The sequence below is a fragment of the Neovison vison genome, chromosome 7, assembly GCF_020171115.1.
Source record: "Neovison vison isolate M4711 chromosome 7, ASM_NN_V1, whole genome shotgun sequence".
Lineage (NCBI taxonomy): Eukaryota > Metazoa > Chordata > Mammalia > Carnivora > Mustelidae > Neogale > Neogale vison.
Genome location: NC_058097.1, coordinates 196,036,900 through 196,050,254, shown reverse-complemented (window position 1 = coordinate 196,050,254; position 13,355 = coordinate 196,036,900). Strand labels below are relative to the sequence as shown.

Here is a 13,355-nt window from a genome sequence, read left to right as displayed (position 1 = left end):
CGGCGGCCAAGCGGGGGCTGCCGCTCGCTCTCCCAGTTCTCCCGACTGGGGACAGACAGCCCGGGGCAGGGAAAGGCGCAGGGGCGCGCGCCAAACTTCACACACGTACTGATTTCGAGCTGCCGCTGGATTCGCCCTTTACTGCGTTCGCGGAAGTCCACCTGAGCCTCGTTGTATCTGGTCATCACCTCCACAAACTTCCGGGACAGGACGGAGTGCTGTGGGAACCATCCGAGTGCAGTGAGCCCCCCGGAGCGGAAGGCCGGGGAGCCCTCACTGTTAGAGAGCCCGCGCCCCTCGCCCCACACGGCCCAGTCTGCGGCAGCGCTGGCCTTGGAAGGGAAGACCAGGTGTGAGACTCGGCGTTCTGCTTTCCTAACTTCACACCATCAGGAGAGTCTGCTGACCTTTCCAAGGCATGTGTCCAGCATCTGTCTGCTGACCTCACGTGGTAATCCTGAGGCAAAGGAGAGCCCTGCATCCACACGACTAGCTGCCTTTTTCTGGCACAACCTTTGGCTTGCTTTCTAAAGCTGCCAGACTCCCTTCCAAATCCAAAACCTGCCAAAATTCGTGAGTTCTTACCCAACCTGACCTCCGTATCTTCCCCTGCCTGTAACGCAATGCATTCGCTCAACAGCCCCCTGTGCCTGTGTTCCAGTCTTCACCATGATTTCTACTCCCTGCCCACCTCTCCACATCAAGGCCTACTGGCTTCACCCTTGCAAAATCACCAGTATTTGCAGCACGCACATTCAAACCAAAGTCACTGCAGAAGCCCAGCAAGAGACACCTGCCTCTCGGCCCTCCCCCACTCTGGTCCCACTTTCGGGAGGCTCTCAGACTGTCTCCTAACAGAATGCAAGCTGAAGGAAATGGACACAGGCTACCTGGTTCCCCGGACAGGTATTCAGAGATCTCTGAAGTACAGCACTAAGTTCTTGATAAAAACTCAACAGCCAGGGAGCACCTGGATGGCTCAGTGGGTTAAGCCTCTGCCTTCGGCTCAGGTCATGATCTCAGGGTCCTGGAATCAAGCCCTGCATCAGGCTCCCTGCTCAGCAGGAAGCCTGCTTCCCCTTCTCTCTCTGACTGCTTCTCTGCCTACTTATCATCTCTGTCTATCAAATAAAAAAATTAAAAAAAACCTCAACGGCCACGAGCCCACAACTAACTTTTCTCTCCAGACAGGCTGTTCTCTCCATGCCTGCCCCTCACCCCTGCCCCACCCCCATCACTACCACAACTGCTACTAACATAACCACCACTCCTGTCCCCACGCCTCTTACAGGAGCCTCTCTACCCCTGAGCCTGTCCACGCTGCCACTCTTGCTCACCCAAGGCCCAGCCCCCTCTGACTGCCCCCAACTCTGCCCCAGCTCTGTGAATGCTGAGAGCACCGTGCACGTCACTGAGTCTTCCCACCGCTCTGTTGGGTCCTATGTGACCGCCTCCTCATGCCACTTGTGACTGACAGTTCTCTGAGGACGCGGATCCTATCTTTGATCACCACCGGAGAGCCTAACTCCAAACTGGACAACTAATGACCGTAATCTTCAGAGAGAAAACCTCCATGCCCTCAGGAGGTGAATAATTCTGCAGCTGTGCCCAGGGGGACCTCAGAAGTTCTCTAAGGGCCTCCTCAGAGAAGCCCGGGTGGCGAGGGGCCACAAGCCTGGCCTCCGGCCCCTCTCCTGCTTCAGCCTGGGCAGCAATCCTTTACCGGTTCTTCCAAATGAGTCCAAACAAGAACTGTACTTGGGTAGGGGGGAGGCTCCACAGCTAAGAATGACAACAACAACAAAGTTAAGACTGGATGAAATGATCAGGGAACATCTTACCTGGGATTTCCGAATCCGAAGGTCTGCGGACGACCGGACCTCATCCTCCTCGATGTGCCTCTCCATACCTGCGGAGCACAGCAAGCTTACTCCGGCAACACCATCGCCGCTCTCCTCCAAGACACAGCTCAGTGCAAGGCTCCCGCACCCCCCTCACACCCAGCCCGCGGATGTAGACACAACAGGCACCCACCGTCCCGACACACCAGCTCACCAGGGAGCCACAGGCCTCACGTCCCACACCCTTTCCTGGACCAGGTCTTGACTGTACCGTGGCCCAGCTAACAGCAAGAGTCTCTGTCAGCAGGAGGCTCGGGCTCAAATCCTTGCCCTGCCACTCGCTAGCTGCGTGACTCTGGGAAGGCCATGTCATCTTAGTGTTCCTGTCCTCTCATGTGCAGAACGGAGCAAGGACAGCACCTCCCCCACCCAGCGGGCAGTGGATGAGAACACACAGGGCTCTGCACACTCTCCCAGCTACTACTGGAAGCTGCCCCTAGCCACCTCCCCCTCTGTCCAAGAAAACAGGGACTGTGATTCGTTTGGGGGGAAGATATGGTTAAGTGCTGCCTCCACTCCCTGACCAACAGCCTGCATTCCCAAAACAACGGGGCAAAAGTGCAGCTGGAAGAAAGGGACCTTTCTGGCCCTAGGGGTACCCAGTCTGTGACCGGGGTTTCACTGAACAAAGGTCTAAACTGAAGCGGTGGAGACCTGGCCCCCCAAGAAATGACTGCAGACTGAATAATAACATGTTCTGCATCTAGACAGCTCAGCATGTCTGCCCACAGGGATGCAGGTGCTGGGAAATGGGACGAGTAAGAGAAAAGTCAAGGGACTAAGTTAAAGCACCAAGTCACACAACAACTCAGCAGCCAGCAGCACACTTCAGTTCTGCACTCTCTCGACTACAGTCCTGCTTCCAGGACAGGCAAACTTTCAGGGGCAGTGCCCAAACCGCAAAGAAAGATGGGACGAGTGTATCATCTGGATGTGTTCTGGTCCCAAAAAGCTGGGCCCACAGATGTGAGGGGGTGGTGCTAGGCCCCCGCGGAAGTGAGGGGGTAGTGCTGGGGCTGGCTTGTTCCCTTTGCTCCCTTCGTACTCTTCAGTTTGTTCCGGACGTTGTTGGCCCTTTTCTTGATCTCGGTCGTGAGCTGCTCTAGGTCATCCTTGGTTTCTGGGTAAACAAAGGCAAGCAGAATCAGTAAGACTAATTGCTTTGTGAGCCTCACCAATCAAGAGGAAGTGGGAGCTTTCTCAGGTTCCCACCCCCAGCAGTATTTATCCTGGGATGCTCCCAGGCATCTGTCCTTAGAATCACAGACAGCTTACTTAAAAGGCACTTTTCTAGGCACCCTGGTCCCAGACCTGCAGAATTAAAACCCCCACAGCTGGAGCCCGACAGGCTATCTTTTAACAAACTTTCCCAATGCTTATTGCAGCAATGTCCACAACAGCCAAAATGTGGAAAGAGCACAGATGTCCACTGACGGATGAATGGATAAAGATGTGGGGTGTGTGCACACACACACGCGCACACACACACACACAATGGAATATTACTCGCAACAAAAAGAATGAAATCTTGCCACGTGCAACAACACGGATGGATCTAGATAGTATTATCCTAAGCAAAATAAGTGAGTCAGAGAACGACAAATACCATGTGATTTTACTCATATGTGGAATTTCGGAAACAAAACAGATGGAACATAGGGGAGGGGAAGGGAAGGAAAAACAAGATAAAAACAGAGAACGAGGCAAACCATAAGAGACTCTTAACTCTAGGGAACAAACAGAGGGTTGCTGGAGGGGAGGGAAGGAAGGCCCTTGATGTAATGAGCACTGGCCGTTATATGCAACTGATGATCATGGACCTCCACCTGAGCCTCACAATATACTACATGTTAACTAACTTTAAGTTGAATTTTTAAAAAAAGCTTTCCCAAGTACCCTCTGGCACACAAAATTAAATTATGAGAAAATCATCTGGTTTACCACGATGGCTCCAACTCAAAGGTAAGAGAGAGTTTCATGGGATTTTTGAGAAAAGGGATGCCAACTAGATTCAGGCCAATATTTATGACATACCTACCACATGCACAATGCTCTTCTAGGATCTATGGAGCAAAGTAAGCACTGGCCACGTCTATTCATTCAGAAACCATGTTTCAGCCCCTGCTACAAGCTTGGACCTGAGCTGGACACCAAGCCTTCAGAGAGAAGACAGAGATCCTGCCTCCAGGGGCTCAGGGTCTACTTAGGGACAAGGGGCGAATCAATCTGTTGTTCTCATGTGCAGTGTGGAGTAAGGGGTGAGTTCTGGTCAAGGTGTGCACAGGACGGTGATGAAGAGCACAGCACAGCCTGGAGGCTTCTAAAGACAGATGACGGTAAGACCGCGTCTTGATGAAGGCAGGAGTATTAACCAGGCAGGAAAGGAGGAGAAGAACAGAGTGTCTGGGAGAAGGGACAACATGTAGAAGACATGAGACAAGAACTATTTGGGGGAACAGCCCAAGTTCAATCTGGCTAAAGTAAGGGAGACCTGGGGAGGTGGCAGGAGGAAAAGGTACAGAGGAGGGCAGGCATGTGACCAAGACAATTCCAACATGCTCCACTGAAACGTTCCAGCTTTAACCTTCAGGTGCTAGGGAGCCACTGATCAATTCAGAGCAAAATAATACTGTCTGGCTCATTCCTTGTCCTTAAGGAACCTAAAATTCAGCCTCAGGCTGAACCCTAAAAATGTGCAAGTTTGCCGAGGTGGCAGCAACAAATGGGAGGACACTTCATGGAAAAAAGGTGGCCCTGATCTGGCAGGATCTGGTTAGGGACAGGGAAAAGCATTTCAGGTGGAGAAACAGCACACGCAAAGGTACTGCCAAGGGTGGGAGATGGGGGTCGTGAGAAGCAGTCAGCGTCACTGCAGGCATGAGAGAGGCTGGATGGAAGGAGAGGAGAGCAGAGCCACGTGGATTCCGCAGGACCATGAAGACAAGAGCTGGCCACGCTGGGGGTGTGAGCTCAGGCAGGGAACGGGGAACGGAGAGCACCCAGTGTGTCCACGGTGTGGGGCGGCGCACACAGTCCCTGCTGCTCACGGGAGGAAGACGGCTCAGTCCCAGTGCCAAGGGCTGTCGCTGGATGACTCAGCTCTAAGGAAACACTCACTTGGCTCAGGAATCGGTGCAGACAGGATGATACTGTAGAGTTTCTTAGCCTCTTCCACGTGTTCTGAGATCTTGTCGATGTTCTGACGAGTTTCCTCGATCTAGAATCACAAAAACAATGGCCTTTGTTGGGAGAGGAAGAACATATCCACCACTGAGACAAAAGCTTAGCAGAGCTCACTGGTGAGAGCTGCCCACCTTCTGGGTTTGTGGGACAGCTGATGAGGACTGAAAAGTCTGCTGCTCCTGGGTAAGCGCCCTTTGCATGGCCAGATAAACTAGCGTCCAGAGCAGTCACCGAAAACCCACACGCCCTGCTCCTCGTGAGGAACACATCCGCCCGTCTGGGACAGGAGGCTGCAGACCAGAGACAAGAAGAGCTGGGAAAACCCATGAAGATGAGTCAAAGGACAAGGCCAGGAAACAACATCAAGCAGACCCGTCAGCCATCCCCAGGATGAGAACAGCAGAGGGGGAAAGAGGGCAGAGAGGAGAAAAGGAAGAGGAAAGAAAGGTAATGAATGGGAGAGAATAAATATAGAGAGTGAAAACAAAGAAGAGAGAGTGAGAGACTAGGAAGCATGGCCCCCTCAGGAGATGCCAGAGCTTCCCTTGGACACGTGTTCTGCTGGATTTCCCCAGATGATCAGCCTCCAGACCCTCCAGCCACAGACCATTTCTACACCTGTCTAAAGTTCCTGATTATGCAAGATGCCCATCATAAAATACTTCCAGCATCACAAGACACGGATGCACAAGCAGTCAGGCGCCATGGCCCCTGCCGATGCAGGAGCCCGACACAGACCTCAGTGCCCGCCAGTCTAGCTGCCGCACTTCCAGAAGGTCGGGCTTGTCAACACTGCAGCAGTTAACCAACAAATTTTGTAAAATACCATCTGGCAGGATCTTACCATCAGGGATACAGTAAAATATAATTCAGTACACAGTGTCCAGCATGCCTTCTTCCAGCACATAATTCACTTGTGTCTGAAAACCTAGTCAGAGGTTTCCAGATTTAACAGACAACAGGAAAAATAAAACTTGAGTTCTCTAACCCTCAAATGAGCCCTGCTGCCAGTGGAACCGTGGAGTTTGCCTCTCTACAAACACAGTCATTGATGAACCACAGTTCGCGAGCAGACTCTTGCTTCAGGATGCAGGATGAACTGTCAATGTAACTGTGTGATCAGAGTATAAATCAAAGTACGAGTTGCTACCCACGCATTTGTGAAGCACGTTAGCAGCTAGCAGAATCAACCACAGTGATGCATGAGGTCCATGTGAGGAACCTAAAGGTTGAGGACATCACAGGTCACATAGCGTGATGACACTCAAATAGGGATGTTTGGATGTTAGAGCACTCCAGACTCTAACCTGATTTTTGCATGTTTTTTGCATTATTTCTAAAACTTGATTATTTTGCATTAGCATTTTTTGCATGTTTTTTGCATTATTTCTAAGACTTTTGCATTATTTCTAAGATGCTTTTTGCATTATTTCTAAGACTTGATCTTTTGGCTTCTCTATACTCTTTAACTTCTAGCAGAATCCCAGACCACCCATCGCTAGCAAGGATCTGTGTTATCACCTGTGAATGTTGGCAGGCTCTAGAGGTGTGACCACCTCAGAATCAGGCCCTTGGGTCAACCCAGAAATTGCCACTTTGCCCCTCCCTTCCCTTATCTCTCACAACTCATAAAAGGTCATTGCATCACACCACGTTCCATTTCTATCATGGGACTGTCTTGCCAAAGTAATTCCATTACATCACATAGGACTGAGGGAAAAGGCTGTCTGGAATAAAATGCACAAACCACTTCAAAAAGGGTTTCACACATCTAACACACCATAAGGCCTCAGATTTTGCATGTTCAACAGATTGGATATCTTAGAATATATATTCTGGAATATTATTTCATAAAGCAAAGAACATCCTAATCTGAACTTTGGTCAATGGTAGAAAGATGAGATAGGAAGCTGTTAGCTGAGGGGCCTCACGTCCATTGTCACTCCAGATGTCCGGAGACTGGCAGGCAGATGGCCTATCGGACCCCATGGATGGGAGAGCCGAGCCCTGGGTGCTGCATCCTCAACTTGCCTGTCCCAGCCCAGGGAGCCCAGGCTCCCACTCCCAGCTCCTCTACCCTCCACCCAGTGTGGGCTGGCTGCCCTCTTTCCTCTGTCCCCATCAACCCTACCACTTGGAGGCATCTCGGGGATTCTGATTTAGTAATACAGGAACTGTCAATTCACCAAACAATCACAGAGCCCATCTAGACCTTCAGGAGGGGCAACTGGCTGATCACAAAGCTTCCCTTTTTTGAACTCTGTGTCTCTGTTTTTTCTTGGAAGTGCTGGTTTTCCTCCAAGGTGACTTTCTGGGTATTTCATGGTGGCAGCTACATGCAACTTATTTTCTTTTGTGCATTTGCCAGATAACTGAAGCCTCACTGGTGGGTGGGGGAGCGAACCTGGTATGAAGCCTACCAGGCTGAATCCCAAAGCCCCAGGGCTGTTCGTGTTTGTTGGGGGCTATTCCCGTGTCCTGACATCACCTTATACAAGAACATATTTAAGAACTGAACTCATTTAACGAACTTGCATGTCAGAGACAAGCGGACACTTCTGTGAGCTCGCCCTCATTAGCCCCTTTTTGTAGCCTGAGAATACTGCAGCTCACAGGACGGCGCTCACTGCAGGCCATGCTGCAGAAAGAAGTGAAACCGGGTGTCTGTCAGACCCCAAACCCTGTCTCCTGAACCAAGTACAGAGGTGCAAGAACTGCCAATGGGGGGCTCCTCTCTCTTCTTTCCCTCGTCCCGGTGTATTCAGCCAGTGTCACGTTAATGCTCATGTTTCACTCCCTGTCTTGTGAGACGGGCTCAGTTGCCGTTTACTGGGATCATGTGGCTTATTGCTTCCTTCTCCTACAGACAGCTTTAAGCACCAAGAGTCCTCAAGAACCATTGCTGATGGAGGGAACCCATCTGAACTTTTTTAACCATCATGCCAAATTTGCAGCCAGAACTTCCTCAGTGCCTACTGATTGTATGTTACTTTTCAAAATGTATTTTTTGGAGCACCTGGTGGCTTCGTTCAGCATCCGACTCTTGATTTCAGCTCACGTCATGATCATAGGGTCATGAAATTGAGCCCCACATCGGCCTCTGCACTGAGTGGGGAGTCTGCTTAAAGATACTCTCCCTCTGCCCCTCTTCTCTCTTTTTCCCTCTCAAATAAATCTTTAAAGTGATTTTTAAAAATGTATTTTTCAATGACTTGTCTATAATGTGGCCATTCAGACAGTACAGTTCAGAAAATGTTAAGAATCAAACAGGCCAGGCTCAAGTTTCAGCTCCAAGTCCCAGCAGTTTTATAACCTTGAACAATCCGCTCACCCCCCTTCACACACACACACACACACCCAGCCCTGGTTCTCTTCTCTGTGAAACTCCACTTCGTAGAGTTTCTGCAGGGGATGAGATGAGATAACGCATGTCAAAGGCTTAAGGAGAAGTACATGCTCAGGAAGTGAATTGAAATGATGAGAAATCCAGGAACAGCCAGAAATTACTGCCCGTTTCCTACACACCAGGTGCTATGCCTGCCTTCACAAGTGCGCCTCATCTACACCTCCCAGCAATCCCCAGCATTAACAAAATGCCCTATGATGCTGTCCGCAGCCACCCCAGGAAATCAAGTAGGACAGCAAGTCAATCCGCTCTCCACGTTGGGTGTTGCCTCAGGGAACCAATTATGACTACCAGATTATACTAATCACCACCCTCTAACTAGAAGGAGGGAATTATTTTCAAGGCATGGATGGCCTCCTTCTTCTAGACCTAAGGAGACAGTGGAATCTAATTAGATAATGGGAAGCAGAGAAAGTCCCTCCTTTGGAGAAGTGGCGTGCTGCCGTGGGGGAGGGTGGAAGGCTTTGTCCACTGTACTTAAGGACGAGTATCTGCCTCCCCTAAGTTCCCACATACTCTGTACCCCCAGTTAGACATTAATTAATTCCTGCATATTTATTATGTGCCACCTCATTACGGTGACAAAGTAATGGGATTGTAAGGGTCACGGTTCATACACCTTCTAGTCCTCAGAACTAGGAGAATCCAAAACAGTTCCTGTTTCATAAGTTCTCAGTCAAGTCCTCTTTGATTTGTTTGCTTCTTGGCTTTGGAAAACAAACAGACTAGAAGGAACAGAGAGGTCTCAGCCCAAGCAACAGAAGTCAAGTCTGTCTGGGGTTTTATCAAGACTAGTGATAAACCAGTGGAACTCTCCTTTCACGAACGAAAAGAAATGAGCGGTCTCGGAGTCATTCTGACCGATGAAAACTAGTATTCTTAGATAACAATCTCAAATCAATTAAGTACGTTCTGGTTTTGCATCACTCAAAATTTGGTCAGGAAAGCAAAAATCTCTCTAGTTATTTTAGCCGAAATAACAGAATGCAGGGATTCTGTCCCCCAGGATGGAAGGGCCAAGAGGCCGCACAGAGGACGGTGAGGCACGCTGGAAATCACCCACAGCAGGGTCACCAGAGCTCAAGGCCAGGGGCCCTCTGCTGGGAGCCAGAGCATGCTGGAGCTGCCCAGCAGAACGGGCACCATGGAGGCAGGCTCTCCCCAGCAACAACCGAGGCCACAGAGGAGGCATGTCTGGGGAGGAAAACCCTGGCCTCTTCCCTCCTCCTTGAGTCTTCTGTCAGTGCCTCCCCTAGGGCAGACGCACCAAAGCCAGCGGGCAAGGGAACCTGGGAAATGAGTGACCTTCAGTACAGAGCAGAGCCCAGGAAGGGCAAACAGGCACGCAACGGGCGAGGGCTTCACACTGCCCAGCTCACTGATTCACCCAAATATTCCACCTGTAGAAGAAACTAAAGAGTCCTTAACCTGCCAGATTTGATTCGATCCCGAGGTTTCCATGTTACTTTCACTCTGAGGTTCTTAGTTTTGTATTTTGTTTTGTTTTTAAGATTTTATTTATTTATCTGACAGACAGAGATCACAAGTAAGCAGAGAAGCAGGCAGACAGAGAGAGGAGGAAGCAGGCTCCCTGCTGAGCAGAGAGCCCGATGCAGGGCTCGATCTCAGGACCCTGTGATCATGTGATCTCAGGACCCTGAGCTGAAGGCAGAGGCTTTAACCCACTGAGCCACCCAGGCGCCCCTCTGAGGTTCTTAGTTTTAATGAAAGTTAAGCCTCTGCAGAAATGCCTCTGCCTCCAGTTCCTCTAAGTAGGCATCGCTGCGCCCTGCCAGGCCCCCAGCCCCGGGCACACACGCCCTGCACTCTCCCCTGTCCCAGCCCTGACGCAGTGACCTCCTCCTGCCTGCACTACCTCATAGCCATCACTGGCCAAGCACGGGGCGTGACGCAGTGTAAGCCTGTTGACTGAGTAAATAAGTGAATGCAAGTAACTTCGGGAGACAAGCAAGCTTCATAGACCATTGGAACTGCCAAACAGTCTCACAGACTTTTTTTTAAAAAAACACTTCCTCTGGGGCACCTGGGTGGCTCGGTCGGTTAAGCGGCTGCCTTCGGCTCAGGTCATGATCCCAGGGTCCAGGGACTGAGTCCCACATCGGGCTCCCTGCTTGGCCAGGAGTCTGCTTCTCCCTCTGCCTGCTGATTTGCCTACTTGTGCTACTTGTATCTCTGTCAAATAAATAAATAGAATCTTTAAGAAAAAAAAAAAAAACACCAAAAACTTTGTAACAGGATTTTCTGAAACGTCACTGTTCACCCCTGCTAATAGAAGTTATGCGTCAGAAAGCGTTCTGTGAAAAAAAAATAAATGCTCAGATAAGCAAATTAAACAGTTTTATTATGGGACATCTCAGAGCCTTTAGTAAATTCATGTCCATTTTAATTCCCCACGAGAGGAAAAGAGTACGAAGCATTTTCAAACATATTTGCTCACTACCCCTGACGAGCACTTTGATGCACCAAATAGCCATCCCCTGCCCCTGCCCTTTCTTGTGAACAGAACTCAAGTCTGCCTGGGCGGCAATGTCATCAGTCCCAAACGACGATGAGTCAGGATCAGTTCCACGTCAATCCCTGGTGCCCCTCCCACCTCAGTGGCCATGACATGTGATCCACTGCTGGTCAGTGGGCCCCAAGGGGAAGTCAACTTAGAGGATCTGGGTGGCTTTTCTCACCTCATAAAAGGATCCGGGGACTGCTCTGGCTTCCCCGTTTCTGACTTCTTGCGATGCTGGTACATGGTGGTGTTATGTCATACGGAGCTGTGGCTCTGGAAGTTTTTAAAACGTGGCATTGGTTCTTTAATGGCCCTCCCACTAAGAGGGGGTATCTATGCACCACTCTTGTGAACCTGGCAGGCCTGTGACTGCTCTGACATCCGAGCACAGAAGTGATGTACCATGGGACCTCCAGAGCCGGAACCCTGCGTTGGAGCCCTGAGCCTCCGTGTGACAGAGAGGAGACCCTGAGGATGCTGAGTCGGCCGGGCTAAGAAACCCAAGCCGCAGAGACGGGTCAGGCAGAGGCGCTCCGACGGAGGGTCTCTATGGAGATTTCCCTGGAGTCAGCAGACATTTGAATAAAGAAGTCACTCTAAGTTCCAGCACCCAGCTGTTCTAGTCTTCCCAACTAAGTCCCCGGAAATCATGTAGCAAAAGTCACCCACCTCCACTGTGCCCTGTGCCTCAATAGGAATTCACAGACTCTGTCGGCATGATAAAATGGTTGTTTTGACACCCTAAATACTGGGGTGATTTGTCATATGGCAACAGGGAATCAGAACAGACTCTATTTCCGAGTCCCAAGGGAAAAGCCAAGAAGATCACAGACATATTGACCCAGACCCCCACCACCTCCAACCCACCGCACCAACCTCAACGTGGATGTCTTCACATGGGAACTGATTACGCATCTTTATTGCTTAAGCCACAGTTACTCAAAGCACCCCAGATGGAATGCCGTGGTATGACCCCTAGACGGTCCCAGACCCGGGTCAGAGTCCCCATCCTCCTTCCCACAGGCTGCTGCACCAGCCAGCCGGCTAGTCCTTCCACTGCTGGCCTTTCCCCCGCCTCCACGAACTGCCACCAGAACGATTTTCCTGAAACAAAATCTGTGCCCAGCATTTTCTTGCTTAACACCTTCAAAGGCTCCCCTGTCACTGTGACGCAGTTCATAGGACATAGTCTGGACAGACTTCCCAAAGATCTGGAAGTCTGAGCCATTCCAGGCCCCCTGAACGAGGCACGTGCATAGGCGGGAAGCTCCCCAGGTGACTCTGAGGGGCCGGTGGAGTTAAGAACCACCCGGGCCTTCCCTCACCTTCCTCTCTCCCCTGCTGTGCTCCCCCGGGGCCTTGATGTTTCTATCTCGGTGACTCACCAGATAAAGGGACACCCGAGGGCAAAGGACCCTGTCACACAGAATGCTGTTAGTCCCAGCCCTTAACACACCGGGAGAGAGATGTAAGCCTGTGTGTATTCTCGTGAACGGAAGAACAGATACAGAGTAAGCCCCTGATGCTTCTGCCTTCGCAGGCAAGTCCGTTTCCTCTGAAAATGTGTTCTCTCTGCCAACTGAGCAAACAGAGCAAAGAAAATACAGACAGGCACAAATCAGACACTAATCGGAGGTTTATCATTTACCCGCCCCTGGTGTAATCATCCAAGGCCTGGGGACCCAAGGGCCAATTCTTTTCTGTAACAGCTGAGAAGCTGGAGAAGCCATTTGAGTTTTACGGTGCAGTACACATTCTGAAAACGTCCTGGTCCCATGACTTCACCTGCACCTTGCACCCGCCCCTCTGACCGGGTTGTGATTCACACGCTCAGTCCTCGACAAACAGCCACGGGGACATGCTTGCTGGAACAAGTCCAGAAAGCAAGGCACCTCGCAAGAGTGCCTTCCCAAGCCATCTGTTTGGCTCTACTCCCGCAGGATGCACTCAGTGTGTCCCCAGCCACATGCAGGGGCCCCTCCACGTGTCCAAACCCCCATCACCTGGCACGTACTTTATCCCACTTCAAGGCTATTTCCAGTCCACATTCCCAAACACATCAGGAACAGCGAGCACAGCTCAAACAGATGAAGACATACTGTATGTGCACCACTGTGCACGGTACTTCTACGTACGTTCTTCATTTACATTTACAATATCCAGCAGGTAACACCGCTAGTCCTGCTTTAGAGGAAGCTGGGGTTCAGGGTAATGAAACAACTTTTCCAAAGTCATGCTGCTGGTCAGGGCGGTGCTGAGATCCGGACCAGGACCCGTGGACACCAGAGCCTATGTGGCCTCTTTCCACATGTCTGTGGCCACCCTTACCCCGGCCCCCCGCCCC

The 13,355-nt window shown here is 50.8% G+C and overlaps 1 protein-coding gene across 3 annotated transcripts in view; it reads right to left on the bottom strand.

The window, feature by feature from the left end:
* The window catches only part of STX3 (syntaxin 3), a 42,330-nt gene that overhangs the window by 12,016 nt on the left and 16,959 nt on the right, over positions 1 to 13,355 (bottom strand). For all 3 annotated transcript variants that reach the window (XM_044259386.1, XM_044259385.1, XM_044259387.1), the window contains exons 3-6: positions 5,019 to 5,118; positions 2,947 to 3,021; positions 1,842 to 1,909; positions 110 to 218 (exon numbers count right to left, since the gene is read on the bottom strand). In XM_044259386.1, coding sequence (XP_044115321.1) covers positions 110 to 218; positions 1,842 to 1,909; positions 2,947 to 3,021; positions 5,019 to 5,118 — 352 coding nt within the window. The remainder of the gene's footprint in view (positions 1 to 109; positions 219 to 1,841; positions 1,910 to 2,946; positions 3,022 to 5,018; positions 5,119 to 13,355) is intronic.